The following is an 18,103-nucleotide window of genomic DNA, read 5'->3' on the forward strand; positions in this document are numbered from 1 at the left end:
CGTCTCCCTGGGCTTTCTGAAGGTCTCATGGTCAATGTGGCGAGGCTGCCCCTGTGTGATAAAGCTACATTCTGTCTGTAGACGTGATGGAGCGCTGCTGTTTTCAGACAGCCCCTGTCTCCTCCTCCTGCCCCCTGTCTCCTCCTCCTGTCTCCTGTCTCTGCCTCCTGCCCCCTGTCTGCTCCTCCTGCCCCCTGTCTCCGCCTTCTGCCCCCTGTCTCCGTCTTCTGCCCCCTGTCTCCTCCTCCTGGCCCCTGTCTCCACCTCCTGCCCCCTGTCTCCACCTCCTGGCCCCTGTCTCCACCTCCTGGCCCCTGTCTCCACCTCCTGGCCCCTGTCTCCACCTCCTGGCCCCTGTCTCCTCCTCCTGGCCCCTGTCTCCTCCTCCTGGCCCCTGTCTCCTCCTCCTGGCCCCTGTCTCCTCCTCCTGCCCCCGGTCCTCCCCTCCTGGCCCCGGTCCTCCCCTCCTGGCCCCTGTCTCCACCTCCTGCACCGGTCCTCCCCTCCTGGCCCCTGTCTCCTCCTCCTGCACCAGACTCCTCCTAGTGGGGATGCTCCAGTGTCTGGGAGTTATCATGGGATTGAAGTCGTCATACCCCCGTGAAGTGGCCCGCCCTGCTCGCTGGGGGCAGAGTGGTGTTTTCTCAGCTGTTCCTGGGACGGGGCTCATGTTTCACAGCAATAAAGGCTGGTTTTTAGCAGCTCCGACTGGGTCGGGGTGCTGCCTGGGGTGCGGGGTTCTTTGTCGTTAATGCCACTGCAGTCAGTTTTACTTGGATCAAATGCTCTAAGGGACATTGAACAGGTGGCTTTAAACAGTTTGTTTGATTCATGTTCCTTGATTTCTAATTGCCTTACAGATGGGACCCACAATTCCACCGACCCCTGGAATTCCACCAATGGGATCAGTCAGCCTGGCTACGGAGGGATGCTGGGCGGTCCTTCATCTCACATGTCGCCGTCAGGAAACTATGGAAACCTGCACTCACATGAGCGCCTGGTAAGGCCATTGAGATGAGCCTGCACCCCTAAGCCGGCACTCCCCACTCACTGTTCACCTGATACTGACCCAATTTGTCGGGCTCTCTCTCCCAGGCTGTAGGAACCCACCCCTTGGCCTTTTTCCATCAGGCTGCTATCTTAGTCCCCGTCTGAGTGCCCGTCCTGTACAAGTGTCATTTTGTCAGATATGGGCAATCCTGGTTTCCCTGGTCTGCCGATCTAATGTCCTCCTGCTGCTATCCCCCATGCAGAACTACCCTCCCCACTCGGTGTCGCCGACAGACATGACTGCCAGTCTTCCTCCTATGTCCAGCTTCCACCGGCCCACCGCCAGCAGTGTCACGGCCTTCGTCACCACCTCCAACACCCCGCCGGGCAACCCCTCGGAGAGCGTCATGGGTACCTGTCATCCTCTGTTCCTCCTGAGAGCTCACTGCTAGCTCAGCACTTTCCACTAAGTATTCGAGTGTACGGTTGCCTAAGAGGCGGCTGTTTGGAGTCCTGAGGAATGACCTCGAGGTTGAACATCATTTTGACTCTAACCCACTGCTCCTCAGGGCTAGCTGTGTCTCATCTGATAAATACATTTCTTTTTCTTCCTGGCAGCTGGTGGCCGGGCCAATGGGGGCGGGAGCTCACAGACCGGCGACGCACTAGGGAAGGCCTTGGCTTCCGTGAGTATGGCGCCGGGGGTTGGGGGACCTGGCTGTGTGAGACAGTGTCGGGCGTTGGTACAGTGTGGTTGAATGAGAACAAGGCGGTGCGGCTTACACGGCCCAGCTCTCAGGGCTCCTTGTTGGATTTGGTGAGGTAGCCCATTATGAGACAGAGAGGGCTCTTCGTTGGCTTTGGTGAGGTAGCCCATTATGAGACAGATAGGGCTCTTCATTGGCTTTGGTGAGGTTGCCCATTATGAGACAGATATATATTTGCCAGTCTGGGTGCCATTTGCACCATTCAGTCTTCTGCAGTATGACCCCTGACTGACCAAAGTGCTTATGGCTCTGTGCTCCCCCCCCAAGGGACAGTCCCAGACAAAACATCTGCAGGGGTTGATTTTCTGTAGGTTAATACCGTGCTCAGGAAGAAGGGCTCTGCGTCTGTAGACCTTTCTGGGGCTAAGCCTGGATCATTGTGGCTCTAATCTGGGAAGTACACAAGAGGAAGTGCTGCACAAAAATGTGTTTGCTGCGAGTTCCCCCAGCCCAGGGATTATGCATTAGTTTGGATAATCAACCCGTCTGGACAGAAAGGGAGGAAAATCTGGGTATTTGTGTCCCTTTTTTAATGTGTTTCCCCTAAACGTTTGCCAGACAATTGCCCTGCAGATGCCCCCACAGGAGGTGGGGAAGGGCCATTGATTTGGGGCAAATGGCCGGAAGCTCCCAGTTGGTGTAACAGCGGCTGGCTGTTTGGTGATGCACTCCTGCTGGATTAAATGCCTCCGCAGGGAAGTTCCCCTGCACCGTTGTAGTCAGCCCAGCCCTGCCCAGCCTTGCCCTTCCCTGCCCAGCCTTGCCCTTCCCTGCCCAGCCTTGCCCTTCCCTGCCCAGCCTTGCCCTTCCCTCCCCAGCCTTGCCCTGCCCTTCCCTGCCCAGCCTTGCCCTTCCCTGCCCAGCCTTGCCCTGCCCTGCCCTTCCCTGCCCAGCCTTGCCCTGCCCTTCCCTGCCCAGCCTTGCCCTCCTCTCCCCTGCCCAGCCTTGCCCAGTGCTGACCTGTCCAGCCCTGCCCATGGTCATCATGTCTGCTGGAGCCCTAAAGCCACGACTTACCATTTTTTAAGAAAAACACAGAAAGGGCAGAGCGGCTAACAGACTGTGCACCCAGGCAAACACCATCGCTAAGGGGGGCCTGGCTGGGCTGGGCCAGGCCGGGATGGGGGCTTTTCAGGGGGCATAATAATCACAAATTAAGTCTTTTTGTATTCGTAGACTCAATACCATTAGCATGACAAAGCTGCTGTGTAATGGACACAGTTGGGTGGGGTGGGGGGGTTCTTGGGGGGTGCAGGGTCCCAGGAGTGACGGTTCGGCTTGGTGCGCCGCTCATTATGTGCTCTTTGTGCCCTTATTGGCCCCCCGTTGCCTTGGAAGCGTGACCGATAGGGGGCGGGTCTTGTTACTGCCAGGAGGCCACGTATGGAGAGGGAGGGAGAGGGTGAGGGTGTGGGAGCCAAAAGGCAGGTCCCGCGCCTCCCCAGAATATCACGCTCATTAAGATGGTCTTTGACGCTTATAAAATCCTGGTGGGTGTTTTCGTTTTTTTGTTAATGAGAGCTCTTTAGATGGATTGAATCTTAATGCCCCTGGTTTACATAAATATTTTCTTACTGGGTGACAAAATGTCCCTTTATCGAAGTATGAAACTGAGGAGATTAGCTTGTTCTAATCCAATTTATTTTGGAGCAAGGGTGGCTGTTTTTGCATGTGGAATTTTTAAAAACATAATCTGTAGGCTTCAAAAATCTGGCAGCCCCTCGCTTTGGCAGACAGCTGCCTGAACCAGCGCATTCCAGCCAGGGGCACACACACGCACGCACATACACACACATTCACATACACACAGCACATCTCCTGCTCTCATCCACACATTCTTTCTACTGCCCTCCTGACACGTGTCTCTTTGGAAGCTCCTGCACTTCGCCCCACTGTGATGGAGCGCCCCCTTCCTGTCCCTCATGTAAGGACGGTATCAGGCTGTTTGTCTCCCCTTGTCTGCTGGACCGTCTATGTAGTGATGGGGGTCTGTAAGATGGCATCATGCTCCTCTTGACTCCACTGGGGGGAGCAGCGCTGGCATCTGAAGCTGCAGCCGGATTACAAATAATCTGTAACATAAAGAGCTATAGTGAGGTGAGCCTGCTGGCTCGTGTTGCCGTGGGAATGGCTGTGTTGCTGGGCTGCTGTATGGCTCGCTGCTGGCTTAGCCTCCAGGGGGCAGCACATCCTGGGTGCAGCATGGCCCCGGACTGGGAGGTGTGACCCCGGTGGACTTGTCCTAGACACTGAGTCTCTCACAGCAAAGGTGTGAGGCACCTTCTGCTCCATCATTCTCTCTGTGCCAGTTGCTGTTTTTGTGTTGTGTTACTGATAAGCCTCTCTCTCTCTCTCTCCCAGATTTACTCACCTGACCACACCAGCAGTAGTTTTCCGTCAAATTCCTCCACACCGGCGGGCTCTCCTTCACCACTCACGGGCACAGCAGGTACGGTGGTGAACATCAGCGCACCCTTGGGCTGAGGTGCTCTTTGAGTGACATGCTGGCCTTGTGCTTAAAAAAGTAAAAAAAAAAAAATATATATATATATATATAAAAGCCAGCAAATAAATTTTACTGTGCAACTATTGGAACATTTAGACTTTTCGCTGTATTTTTCCTCTAGTAATACCCATCTTATGAGATGTTATTTGTGTTTTTGTTCTGGGTCACATACTTTATAAAGATCCTGTTTGTTGGTTTCTGTTGGTCGTCAGATACACACACAGACATGCATGGACACAGGGATGCACAGACGCACAGGGATGCACAGACGCACAGGGATGCACAGACGCACAGGGATGCACAGACACACAGGGATGCACAGACACGCACACGGGCGGTCGTGTCTCACAGCTCTGAGGGCCAGAGTGAGATTGCTGGGGCGAGCCCTCGTGTTTGTTTGGCGGGTGAGAATGGCCTGCCAGCCCGTGATGTAGTGCCGACAGCTGTCTGCCCCGCGCCGTCCCCCAGCCCTGCCCCCCACTCTCCCCTCTCCTCCCCTCAGCTGTTGTCCCCACTCGCTCACAGCTGCTCCCCCCACGGACGGGTCTGCAAAGGCTCTCATTTATTTGCCTGGCCCTGAGGGGTGGGGGCCCCGTGAGGTGATGATACTGACGGGGGGGTCGGTGACTGAGCAGCGTCCCGCCTGCACATCATTTTCTGCTGAGACCCCCACAATAGATGAGCACAGAGTCTGTTTAATCATGTTTGTTAATCACAGCCTTTTATACTGCACTTACACATACTGTGGTTCCCTTGTGGCGTCTGTGGTGCTGTGTTGCATTTAGTCTGATTTTTGCCCTGTTCTGTACTGCTCAGAAGAAGCAACTTAAAATGGTTTTGCCCTCAGGAGGCATCAGTGACATCAGCCTGCAGGTTTACTCAGGGAATCGTGAATTACGCTCCACTGAAGACTGAGGTGTTACCTTAAACATAATCCCAACATTGTTAGATGTGTGAATAGTTAATATTTTTACTGTTATGCCTCATTTTATTAGTGCATGGAGTTTTAAATTAAATGAAATTGCAGGTCACGGTCAGCTGCATTTAATATTAGCACTGGGATTTAGCAGCATCGTTGTTGGTGCTTGTGTGTAATGTTCACTGTGCTCACACAGTTTTGGTCACATACCAGTGTGAGCACCTGAGCTCACCAAACTACTGAGTCTCCTTAGAAAGCACATACACTCGCAGTCATTTATTCCAGAAAATTTGTATGCTGATCATGGCCGCTCCCACCAGGAGCCAATCACAGCCACTTTTATTTTTCCTCCCTGAAATTAAAGCCGTGCGACAGGTTGCCGTTGGTCAGTGATGAGACAGAGTTCTCTCCGGGCCGATGTGAAGGGCTGCAGCCAAACAGTTTAAACAAACTAAATAAAAGGCAGAATATAGTCAGTCCCCTTGTAGCCTGGGCTAATTGTGAGTGGACGCTCCGTCCGGCCTTGTGACGAGGAGCAGTCCTTGCTGTGTGTCTTCCAGCCAGACCTGTGACTTTATATAAATAACCCAGGACGTTTATTTACTGTCAGGCTGCATCAGCGACTGATGAGCTGCTTTGATACACGCAGCACAGTGTGCCGTGGGTCCTGCCTGATTTCCTGTTGCGCTCTGCCTGCCAGTTGGAGGGTCACAGCTTTATTAGGCTAAAAGCAGGCATCGGTTTCATCACAGGAAGAATTCCACGCAGGAACGGCTGTGCGGCTTTCCTTTGTTTGGGCCTGTTTTCCCTGGAGAGTCAGGGGGCACGGTGGCCTTGGCGCAGGGGCTGCCCGTGGCAGACCAGCGAGGCCGAGAGCACGCTCCAGCAGGATGACGCATCATTGCTAACAACAATCTCTTTTTGTTATTTGAGGTTGGGTTTAGTTGCTGTGTTTTGTCGGAGCCTCCTATTTTATTCATATTTCATTGACTTGGGGAGACTGCAGGGTTTGCGCTGCTTTAGGTGTGTGTGTGTGTGTGTGTGCGTGTACGTGCACATTCTCTGCCTAGTTATGTTGGGTCCCCATCCACCGTTACACGGCTCGGGGGGGGGGGGGGCGCAACCGTCGTGTGTCTCTCTCAGGCTCCCATGCAGGGGGGGGGTCGAGGGAGGAAGTCTGTTCCCTCCTTCGGGACTATTTTGGGAGCAGACCCCAAACAAGCGGCCGCATTGTTCCGCGGGGCTTTGGCCAAGATTAGTTCATTAACGGCCGGATGCAGCACGTATCCTAACCGCCGAGCCTCCGCCACTGCTGGCCGGTCGCAGGAAATGATTCAACCCGGCCGGGGAGATGAGGCTCAGGGGAAAGTAAGAGGCCGCACAGGATGCGGCGGCACGGGGCCCGAGGAAGCCAGTGATGTCCAGCACTGACCCCCATCTCTCTCTCTCTCTCTCTCTCTCTCTCTCTCTCTGTCCGCAGGTGCTGGGCAGTGGCCCCGAGCTGCCACACAAACCCCCTCCTCCCCTAGCTATGAAAACTCCCTGCACTCCCTGGTAAGGCCCCGCCCCTCCATCTCTCTCTCTCTCACACACACGCACACATGCACAAACACACACACACAGAGCTACCCCTGAGCTTGGTTTTAAGGAAGGAGCTGATTGGTCATTGCCTGGGGCATGCTGGGAAACGAGGGAAGGATGGCATTACAGCAACATTCCTGGCTGACAAATGTGGGGGGATTTTTGCACAAAGCCAGTCCCTGGGGCGTGTCGCCAGCCATCTGCTGTGCTGGCATTCCTGGGCCGGCGGTCCGGCAATGGGCCCACGAGCACCGCAGATTACTGCCCATTTAGACCCACACCACACCTAGCCATTGCCGTAAATATTTACGCGGCGGCCATGCACTGGGGTAGGCGAATGCAGGCAGGTGTATCTGTGCAGACGGTCAGCGCCAGGTGGGGGGGGGGGTTCGCGTCACACAGCCAAGCTGTCTTGCCTTTCTAATCAGGCTCTCTCCTGCCTCTTACTAACCCTCTGCTCTGCTGCTGCTTTCTCCCCATCTCGACTTTACCAGAAAAATCGAGTTCACCAGCAGCTTCACGAACATCTGCAGGACGCAATGTCCTTCTTAAAGGATGTCTGTGAGGTACTGCGCCTTCCTCCATGACCCCCGGCCCTTACACACGTCACACTCATCCTTGCATCCCTGTTCACTCCTGGTCAGGGTCCGCCTCTGTTGCTATTCCAGCCTGCGGCGTAATGCGGAGGCTCTGATCTCCATGGCAACCAAAGCTTCCGTTGATCCCTACTCCAAGGCCAGCCGTACTTTGGCGGCCGTCTTACCGGATCCCGTGGTGTCCATGTGGATGGCCCTAGTGTGCCGCAGGCTGGAATGGTTCAGGCCGCTGTGTCTGTGGGTGTCATTCGCCATGTTTTCAGCGGCATGTCTGTCCGGACCCCTTCCATCCCTGTCAGGCTGCGCCCTCCCCTGCATGCGGCGTTAACCTGCCCCTCCCTCTGCAGTCCCGCATGGAGGATCGGCTGGACCGGCTCGACGACGCCATTCACGTCCTGAGGAACCATGCGGTGGGATCCACCACCGGCCTGCCCAGCGACTTGCACAGCCTCCTGGGACAGGCACACAGTGGGCCAATCGGAGGCATGGGGGCCGGCTTCCCCACCTCGGGCCTGCCCACCAGCCGGACTGCGTCCATGGTAACGGCCTCTGAGGGTGTCGCCTTAAAATCGCCTCATTCATTCATTCATTCATTCAGTTATTTAAACATATATATTGGCTCAAGGACAAGTGCGGGTTTGTGTGTGTCTTTGTGTATCTGTGGGTTTGTATTTACCAAAAGTTCCTACAATGTGATTAAAAACCTGTTTTGTCATTATAGGCACCATTTTTTCAACCCCCACAAGGGGTAACTCAGTTTTAAAATCTCTGGCTGCAATAAAAAAACTATCCATGCCAGAAGTCTTTGTGTTTTGTTTGGTTACTTATGGTCACAGTTAGGGCTGGGTAGAGGTTATGGTTGTCATGTTGGGATTAGGGTTTTCCACATAGAAATGAATGGAGTCCCCACAAAGATATGAATATAAACCTGTGTCTGTATGTGTGTGTGTGTGTGTGTGTGTGTGTGTGACTGCCACGGCTGTGAGCAGGAAGGGAGCCCCTTCCTCAGGGCGGTTCAGTTACGCTCGCATATTTTCCACATGTGTAAGAACTGGTGAGGGGGGGGCTTTCTCTCCCTCAAGCCGTGCGTGCGGAGACTGGGGAAGCGGGCGGGACTGGCCACGCTCGCATATTCACTGCTTTGGAAAAAGTCAGAGGAGGGGGTGCGTCCTGCCTCTGGCTCGCCAGCAAGATCCTCCCGCCTCTCGCCGGAAAGCAGAGGTCGCAGTGTGAGGAGCAGCAGATATCGGTCCCCACACTGGGCCCTGGCTGCTGCGTGGGGACCCTGTGCTGCAGGAAGTGGCGGGACAGCGTGCCCCAGGATCCGACTCTGGGCGAGCTCGTCAAAACCGGCTGAGGGCTCCCTGCACGTCAGGCTCTCCGCCGCATTACTGGAGTCCTGCGTGATTTTCTTGAAAGCCGCATTTCTGTGAGGTTGGGGAGGCCTCGATAACTAAGCCTGGCTCTGTGAGCAGAGTGCCTCACCTCTCACAGCCCAGCCAGCCCCCAAAGTAGGGGGCTCTGAAGGTGCAGAGGCTTCTGGGGCCCTGCAGGATGGCAGCAGGGTTAAAGCGGGCAGCTCGCAGGCAGCAGAGGTCCTCAGAGACACGCCCTCCTGCCCTCTGCCCACTGCGTTCCGGCGGATTGATCAGTATACAGTCTTTCCTGTGTTAATGGTGATATTTTTCTTTTCTTTCTTTTTTGTGGCCGAGCTTTAACAAGTTCTCTTGCACAGATGTTCCTTGCTGAATCTCCTTCAAAGAAACCACATGGCGTTCCCAGGGCCAAAGCAAAAGGGGGGGAAAAACAACAAAAACACACATGAAAACGCTCCAGTATTATGACAGTGAGCAGTCGGCGGGGGCTTTAAGAGGCATTGCCTGGCTGCCTCTCTCTGTTTTATGAGTGAGCTTTTTTTATTTGTATTTTTTTACTTCCCACTGCTCAGCCTCAAAGCCCTCCCCCACACCAGACATGGTGAGAAGGCCTTTCACGTCTCCCCTTTGCAGCTCAGCCCCCACCCCCATCAAATCAGCCATTAGATCTGTGATTTGTGAGGACATGGTCCCAGCGGGCAGCCCCTCCTGCACCTGCAGAAGCCCGTCAGGTGTCTTCGTTGACGCTGACAGGTTGGGGAGGTACTTGAGGCGCTGGGTGGGGGGGGTTGGTGGTGGGGGTGGGGCCGGTCAGGGGAACAGCTTGGCCTGGATATTGCTGCCATCTCCGGCTGCCAGCTGATATGTTTCTCCCATGAATTTGCCTTGTTTGATTTCTTGCTTGTCTTAATATCAGACTGCAGACTCCCCCCATCTAATGGAGCAGGTCCTGTCCTTATCTGCTTGTCCTAGAGCTCCCTCATCTAGTAACTGTGAAAGACCCCCTCCCCCCTTCCCCCCATCAGTCCCCGGGGCCTGGAAGGTCCACCCACAAGACAGAACAAGTCTGTTTGGACACTTGTTGAGGGCAGAGTGGAGATTAGCTCCGCGGTGATTTCAGAGCCGTGTGCAGATAAGAAAAGAGTACCGACATTACCCCCACCCTGCCGTCCTCCCTCTTGGGGGAAGCCCCCCCGATCCACTTTGCCTTTGCAGTCCTGCATAGCCCTTCCCAAGGTGGGAGCAGAAGACACCATTTCTGTACACTGGAACGGAGACGGAAAGCGGTTTCAGCTGAGGGGGGGCGTGTAGGAGTCAGGGCGTCGAGGCCTTACTGACTGCACCTGAGCCTCCACAAGTGCTCTTTTCATACATGGTATATGAATTAAGAGCATTCAGAATGTCTAAACATTGATCTGCAGCGGCATTTTAAACAATCCTATAGGGCTATAGGACAGGACTATAGCGCCCCCTAGAGCCTCCGCACTGCCTCCGGGTTGCAGAAACATTGCTTAAATAAAATATGTATAATAGGGATTAAAACTCACAGTCTCAAAACTCTGTTTTTTGTTCATCCGAGTGACCAGAAAGGATCTGATATTTCCCATTATTCCCACAAATAAACCAACTGCTTTTAACTGCTCGTCTCCTTGCCATCCCAGGTTGGGGGGCATCGCGAGGAGCCTGCAGTTCTGGGCAGTACCCATGGCACACTGCCAGGCACGCCGCCCGCCGCCGACGTCTCCCACCAGGCCGATGGCTTCAGAGGTCAGTCAACTGCTGTCCGACCTCCAGAATAAGACGGGAAAATATAGCTACCCAACACAATCTGTAGAACACATGGTGCGCATTCCTTTACAAGTGAAATCAGCTTGTTTTTGTAGCTTAATTAGCACCGAATGCAGACATGCGCTTTGTACGGCTTGCCGTGTTTCCTGTTTGCTCCCCTTTGATCTGCTGCTCTGTCTTACACATCTGACACATATGACTGTGCCCCAGGAGCCAACCAGGGTGCATCTAGCCTGAAGCTCAAGGTGGAGAGCCAAGAGAAGGAAGACCAAGACCAACATTCTTCCGACGATCTCAAGTCTGACGACGAGAGCGATAAGCGGGACGTCAAGATTCCGCGGGGCGGCACCAGGACGAGGTGAGGCCGCCTGTCAGCTGCCGGTGAAGGCCGACTCTGCTGATGCCCAGAGAAGCCAGAGGTGGAGGTTTGGTTTTGGAAATGCCATTAGTGACAGTCTGCCGGCACCTGGATCGATTCATTATGGCAGGAAACCGCATTCGTGACTGGCAGCTTTCGTGAGAAGTTTAGTGCTCACCATGCCTCAGGAGTTGCTGGTCGGACATTTGTGAAGCCAGAGATTTGCTTCCTCCCCCCCACCACAGTAGCATCAACGAAGATGAGGACCTGAACCCCGAGCAGAAGGCGGAGCGCGAGCGGGAGCGCAGGATGGCCAACAACGCGCGGGAGCGTCTGCGCGTGCGCGACATCAACGAGGCCTTCAAGGAGCTGGGCCGCATGTGCCAGCTGCACCTGAAGAGCGAGAAGCCGCAGACCAAGCTGCTCATACTGCACCAGGCCGTGGCCGTCATCCTCAGCCTGGAGCAGCAGGTTCGAGGTCAGTGTGGGGCGAGAGCGACCTGTAGGGGGGCGCCTGTGCAGGTGGGGGGATTGAGCTCATCTCAACAGGTTTGTGTGGGGCCCACAGAGCGCAACCTGAACCCCAAAGCCGCCTGCCTGAAGCGGAGGGAGGAGGAGAAGGTGTCGGCCGCCTCTGTCATCTCCACAGACCCCCAGCAGGTCCAAAGCGTGGCCCACCCCGGCCTGGCTGAAGGTGTCAATCCCATGGGCCACCTCTGAGCAGCCAGGTACCTGCAGCCATCCCTGACCAAACAGAAGACCTGAACGTGTGTTTTTGCCTGCAGAGCGTAAAGATGATGTCAGATTAGCATTGCAGCGTGGAAGAGACCCTGTGAAGGTTTTCCTGGCTCAGCCTGCGTGCTGCTCGCTGATTGTCATACATTCTTCCTCCCGCCTGCAGATCAAAACGACGGGATCGCTTACGTGTAACGGAGAGATGGTCACCTGGCGTCTCAAGGACAGGCGGGATTCACAATTTGTGATGCAAATTCGAAAAGATGAACCACTTGAAGAAAAAAATCTGGGAAAACAAAGCGATCCTGCGATTGGGGGAGGGGGGTGGGAATAATGAAATCAAATAAAATCAACCCCAGCGAGTGAACGGCTCATCGTGAAGACATGCAGTGCCGGCCGGCGACTTTCAGCCTGTGAGTGAGAACCACTCGGTGCCAGCAGGTGGCGCAGTGTGGCGCACCCCAACAATCGGAGGCTGTGGCGGGCGTCTCCACGCCACATGCGGACATTGACATGTGCCTAAGCTGACAAATGCATTGTATCCACAGTTGCTTTGCTCTTCTGTTTTTATTTTTTTATTATTATTATTATTATTTATTATGTTACTGAGCTATAACTAAGTCTATCTAAAGGGAAAGTGATACAATTTCTTTTTGTAAAGCTTATGTTGGATCAGCAGAGTTGCTGTTTGCCCTCTCGCGGCCGGCCTGGCATAGCTGAGGATAGTCATAGAAAATCACTATTTACCTGTTTGTTGTTGAGTACCAAGCTCAGCTCAGAATCGCACGACTGCAACTGAAGATTCCAGGCATCCCAGTGACACGAGCTGTCCACGTTTAACCCGTCGCACACGGGACGGCGAGCTGAGCCGGCCAGCCTGCCTGCTCATTCACCTGTCTGGTTAGGATCAAAGTTCCTCAGGCTTTAGTGATAGCAGAAGTAGACGAGCAACCCTGCCCTGTGAGGGGGGGGGGGCCGAGAGAGGAACTGCCCCTCACAGCTTTCCTGGTATATTAACCCCTCGACTGACCAGTTTCCCATCTGTGTGCTGTTCACATGCGGAGGACAAAACCTTGCTAACCAGTTGGCATTCCCTGTGTACGTGATAGTGTCTTAAGTGGGGGGGGGCACTTTTGGACACTTTCATTCCTTTGCCAGATAGTGTTCAGTGTAAAAGAATCGTCGCCCGTTGGTCTCCGGGTGTCTAAGCGGCCTCAGCAATCCTGCGTTCACGCTTTGGACTCCTGCAGTGGCCTTCCGTGGCCATTTCCATACATCTGTGGGACGACTGGTAACGTGTAAACGATGACTATAACGTCATATGGCCAGAATTAGTGTTTTTTTTTTCCTTCTGTCTTAAAAAATTGGAAAAAAAAATCTGAAAATGTATGAAAGTATGTTACTCAAAGTAATCACAAGTTAATTGCTTTATTTGTAATTGTATACAAATCATTTCACTAGGCTTCATAGTTAAGCTTGTAACGTCGAGTGTGAGTTAGTGGAAAGTAATTCTAAGTTATTTAGAATGGCTTTTGTTTCTTGTTTCTTGCGAGTGGCAGAGGAGCAGCTGCGGTTATCGGCGAGTGCGAAGGCTAACAGGTCTGTGACGAGTCGACCGTCCACGGCTCTCTTGGGCAGGTAGTGAGCCACAGACCAGGCCATGTCTCTGTTCTTTATTTCTTTGTCTCATTCTGTAAATCTCTCATTTTTGCTAATTTCATAACTTTGTTTTGTATTTTCAATGGCCATTTTGTGTTGTTGACTCTAAAGACAAGGCTGCAGCTTCCTGACCTACAATTGGTTACATTGAAAAATTTTTAAAAACCACTTGAGGTAAATGTCGACGTGAAGATGTTTGCCTGCGGCCTTGTCGTCTTTCGGTGTTTCTGAGGACGCCATCGTTGCTGGGGAGCGGGAGGTCGTCTTACTGCCTGTCCCTCCTTTTTCTTTACTCCCTTCTCTGTTATGTTGCGTCTCCTTCGGCTTCCTTAGACTTGGCCTGTGCCCAATTACGTTCCTTCTTAAAATACTGAAAAATATGAAATAAAAAACATTTGGCTTATTTTTCACTGTAGTTAGTCTTTTATACGATAATCTTGTAAGAAAGTTTATTGAATTCTAAATATTACTCTTTCTAGATTTTTGAAATCAAAAAAACTTTTCAGTAAAAAGTTTCTTACTTTATTTTACTATATTAGGTAGTAAAAATTTAGGGTTATTTACCATAACCTATCAATTTCTATTAGAAATGTACAAACAGCATCTAAAGAGCAGAGTAGGATTGTAGCACGCAGTCTAGTGTGGGGTCGTGTATGAGCTCAGTGTTCCAGAAGGTGTGCTCCTTCTTCTCAGTCTTCATTGTTGGTTGATTAAAGATTTGTACCTGTGTCAAAATTCAAGGTATTGTTGATGCACATCCTAAACCAGCAACAAGTAAGAAAAGAGAAAAAAAAATAAAAAATTAAAAAAAAGGAAAGAAAAAAAAATTGTCTCTGTAACAGGAAACACAATATGTACATAACATTAATGTAGCAATAAATGTGCCATCATTTTCTAAAGAGCTCCCCTGTGCGTTTATTTCTCTCCCTGACTATTCAAAGTGTTTTAAAATGATGTTTCTCAAATTGGCCCCCGGGGACCTCGAGACAGTCCACAGGCTGGAAGGGAGCAAAAACGTGCACTGTCTGGGGGACCGGATTCAGAAAATTTTAAAATACACCGCTGCATCTATGTAAGTAATAACCTACTATTTTGTGTGTAGCACCTTCTTGTTTCGAATACGAAATACCAGCTCTGTGATTTTTTATTATTTTTTTTTTTTGATTCCGTGTGTCCAGGCCGATTTGTGTTGGCTTAGGGGCGAAATTAGTAACCCACCCGCCTGGTCAGATGAGAACTTGCAACACACCGTCCTACACTGACTTCACATGGAACATAATGGCTCTTCCTTACATGAAATAAATTAGTTCAACGTTCCATATGCGTTGACGATAGGAATCTGGCAGATGTTCATGCAGCAGACGGATCCTTAATCAGGGAATGACACGGATCGTTGTGCGTGGCATGAGAGCGAAGGACACAGACTTTCTTAGCAATGAAAAGTGCACATCACTTGATATTTGGAAAATGCAGTGCAGTAACGAGAAGGAGAATTTCTGCTATGGTGCTGCTGTGGTTGTGTGTCTGTCATCAACTGCCAGGCTGCCAGTAGTATTTGTGGGTGGATGTCAAAGCCATGGGCAGGTCTTACTTTGTGACACAACAGTACGACAGACTTTTTTTATTGCCATATGTAGTGCCTAAATTAAGGAACCTTCTCAGGGACCAGTCATACTACAAAGCTGAAGGCTGTGTCTGGCACACACACACACACACTCTAGGGGTGGGTCAATGTTATGATGCCTAGATTTCTGTTTCTGCAAGCAGTTAATTTTATATTTTTGTATAAAAATGACTCAAAGGCATCTTGCGTCACTTTCTTGACCGCTATTCATAATTATTTGAGTAGTTCTAAATGGAGTGATTTTTATAGTATTAAAATGGCAAAATGTCATTTGGTAAAGCAGCCCTCACTTAGTAAATGAAGACAATTGTTTGTAAAATAATAAAAAAAAAATCAAAAATCAACTATTCTCTTGCATTTTTTAAAGTTTCTTGGTAAGCATTTTACGTTAAGATAAACAGAAAACACCTTTAAATTCCTAACTGAATATCTAAAATACTTTGTTCCGCAGAGACATTTTCATGAATGTCACTCAGGAAAAGAAAGATTAGAGGCAATTTTGAACTACAGGGACATGATTTTAGTCAGAGCGCTAACAAGCACCCAAGTTGAAGCTAAGTGTACAATTTTGACCCTAAATTTAGGGGAATTTCACCTTTTCCGTGTGTGGTACCATTTGTCACAGATTTGGCATATTTTTATTCAGCATTACACCCAGTTAGGATTTATGTGCAGTGGTACATTGTGGTTGCAGTATGTCATAGATTTGAAAATCTAAAATGTCACTAACCCAGATGTGGAGCAGAAACCTGTAAAACCCTGTGGCTGCCACAGCATTCAGGAATCTCACACCAGTTTACTAATCACATGACTCCCTAAGCCATTTTTCCCAGTTTGGCCCTTGGGGGACGCCCACAGTCCACATTTTTGCTCTCTCCCAGCTCCCCCTGAGGACCAGATTGGGAAACACTACCCTAAATCTTTCCAGAAATGCAAATTAGAGGATGGCTCCATTTCAATAATAAGGTTTTATGCTGTATGTGTGTTTCGTGAATTAGGATGCATCCAGGAGCACCTCCATCTTGTATGGAGAGCAGCTAAAGTTATAACTGATAGTATGAAATGTATTATCAGTAAACATGACAGTGCCACATATCTCATAGATCAATATTCCATCACGTAGTTCAAGGTTTTAGATGACTGGTTTATTTTGTTACAAAAACTTAATTCTTATCAGTTCTGTTTACCAATTTGCCTTGTCCATTTTTAAACACATTTCTAACATCTTTACAGCATTTCCTTCCACCAACTATCTTTCAAAAACAAGCACCAGTTCACAGTGTGCAGTGTGAGGGAACATGTCCACTGGAATGGCAAGAACTGGCCTGAAGGGCTGTCCCTCCAGTGGACAGCACAACTTCTTGAAGTTCCTCATGCCTTCCCCTTCAGGTTTACAGGAGATGTAGATGAGCTTGCGGATGGCAGGGTTGCTCCGGAGAGCCCGTATCACACGGTGGTGTACGCCAGCGCGGGATGGATTTACAACTGTGATGATGGATGACTCAGTCCCTAGTGATGGGATCAGTTTGGGGAGAAGCACTTCTGCCTTCCCCGCCAGGAAGTCACAGTTCAGCTTGCCGTTCAGGAAAGCGTTGTGCCTCGCATCCTTGACAGCTTGCTCAATTACCTCAATGCCAATTACTCTTTTGACTTTGGATGCCAAAGAGATGCCAATGGCTCCAGTGCCACAACAAACATCCAGTAAGGTGTCTCCCACAGAAGAAAGACACATCTCTCCCACTGTGTGGTACAGAACTTCTGAGGCCTTTGTGTTCACCTGAAAGAAGGCGTCGGCAGAGATTCGGAATCGGCATCCGAGCACCTCCTCGTAGATGTGCGGGTTACCATGCAAGAGCTGATAGGGGGAGACCTCGTTACTGCACCGTGTCATCGATGATTCTTGGAAATACAGAGCATCGAGTTTGCAGTCTGTTCCAGGTCCATAAATGAAATAATCAACTAAACATGCTTTTTGAGCATAGATCTCCTCTGGAGTTAAACTCTGAGGATGGAAGAAGACTATTGCCATGGTTTCACCTGCTGAATTAGTCCTCACTGTAATCTCTCGCCAGTGGCCTCCTTCGTGAAAGAGGAGACAGGGGTCTAGTGGGGAGGTCCGAATAAAGTCTTCATAATGTCTTGCAACCATCTTGTGTTTTGCTGGTGTGTTGAGCAGGTGATTGTCATTAATACAGACAATGTTCTTACACTTACCAGAACCCACAAAAAATCCGACTGTTTTTGGATCGCCATCCACACCCTTATTGACTGAAAATGTTGACTTATTGCGGTATCCATATATCACAGGTGAAGGCTTTATCGGCAAAAGAGGAAAACTCAGATTATCGTTGTTTAAAGGCAGTGAGACGTCGGGCACTGCTGCCTTCACAAGATCTGACAGTTCCTGAAGGATCTTCTTCTGCTGCATTTGTTTCAGGCGGAGCTGCTCGTCATAACTCAGCCGCCACAGGGGAGTAACGACATCCGCTAATCTTTCTTCCCAAGAGGAAGATTGGGAGTTTCCATGTGTATATTTTTTCCTTTTTTTCTTTGGCAGAGTTTTTAGTGTGTTCTCAATAACAGTATTAGGCGACTCATTCTTAGCAACGGTGCACAGATTACCACGCAGTAGTACACGCGAAATTAAATATTTACCATTTGGAAATATTTGCTTTATTTGCATTGTTGCAAACAAGATAAATGATAAATCTACTTTTATTCTATCGCTTAAATATTTTATCGTTTTAATATGCCAAATTAACTAATTTGAGTGTCGCTTCGAAGTCATATAATCTCAAGGTATAATAAACAAATAACGTAAAGTCAGTACTCTGAACACTACCTTGTTCTCCCGTTTGCACTGGAAGGGCGGCGGCGCGTTATCACGTCATCATTAAGAGCCTCAGGAAGCGCGAGCTATTCCGTCGGAGGCGGGGCTGCTTTTGCCGACTTTCAAAGTTTTAGACCCGTTTTCCACTATTTTTAAAAAGCTTGGGACACATTTAGCGAATTACTGACACCCAAGTCACTATCCTGCGCTCGCTACGAACCTCTAGCTGCTGGTTATACGAGTTAGTAATAAGAAAACCCAGCGTTGCCCGCTGACTCAAATAGAAGTCAAAAGCGGCCCGCAGTATGAATGGCGGAGACTCGTGCGAACCAGTCACTGATTGCCATTGTTAGTCCGACCTACGTACGAATGCG

The 18,103-nt window shown here is 50.6% G+C and overlaps 2 protein-coding genes across 6 annotated transcripts in view; one reads left to right on the plus strand and one right to left on the minus strand.

The window, feature by feature from the left end:
* The window catches only part of LOC111846776 (transcription factor 12-like), a 70,852-nt gene extending 56,678 nt beyond the window's left edge, over window positions 1-14,174 (plus strand). For 4 of the 5 annotated variants that reach the window (XM_072698308.1, XM_072698310.1, XM_072698309.1 and 1 more), the window contains 12 exons: window positions 861-1,000; window positions 1,254-1,401; window positions 1,609-1,676; window positions 4,119-4,206; window positions 6,663-6,736; window positions 7,258-7,329; window positions 7,707-7,898; window positions 10,397-10,502; window positions 10,734-10,881; window positions 11,127-11,359; window positions 11,450-11,609; window positions 11,783-14,174. In XM_072698308.1, coding sequence (XP_072554409.1) covers window positions 861-1,000; window positions 1,254-1,401; window positions 1,609-1,676; window positions 4,119-4,206; window positions 6,663-6,736; window positions 7,258-7,329; window positions 7,707-7,898; window positions 10,397-10,502; window positions 10,734-10,881; window positions 11,127-11,359; window positions 11,450-11,601 — 1,421 coding nt within the window. In that variant the 3' untranslated portion in view covers window positions 11,602-11,609; window positions 11,783-14,174. The remainder of the gene's footprint in view (window positions 1-860; window positions 1,001-1,253; window positions 1,402-1,608; window positions 1,677-4,118; window positions 4,207-6,662; window positions 6,737-7,257; window positions 7,330-7,706; window positions 7,899-10,396; window positions 10,503-10,733; window positions 10,882-11,126; window positions 11,360-11,449; window positions 11,610-11,782) is intronic. The other variant, XM_072698311.1, reaches the window with a different exon arrangement.
* Window positions 14,175-16,022: 1,848 nt separating this feature from the next.
* trmt2b (tRNA methyltransferase 2 homolog B) lies at window positions 16,023-18,103 on the minus strand. The gene has a single exon (XM_023817334.2). The coding sequence runs from the start codon at window positions 17,580-17,582 to the stop codon at window positions 16,149-16,151; it is 1,434 nt and encodes a 477-aa protein (XP_023673102.2). The 5' UTR covers window positions 17,583-18,103; the 3' UTR covers window positions 16,023-16,148.

Source organism: Paramormyrops kingsleyae, chromosome 13 (genome assembly GCF_048594095.1).
Source record: "Paramormyrops kingsleyae isolate MSU_618 chromosome 13, PKINGS_0.4, whole genome shotgun sequence".
Taxonomy (NCBI): Eukaryota; Metazoa; Chordata; class Actinopteri; order Osteoglossiformes; family Mormyridae; genus Paramormyrops; species Paramormyrops kingsleyae.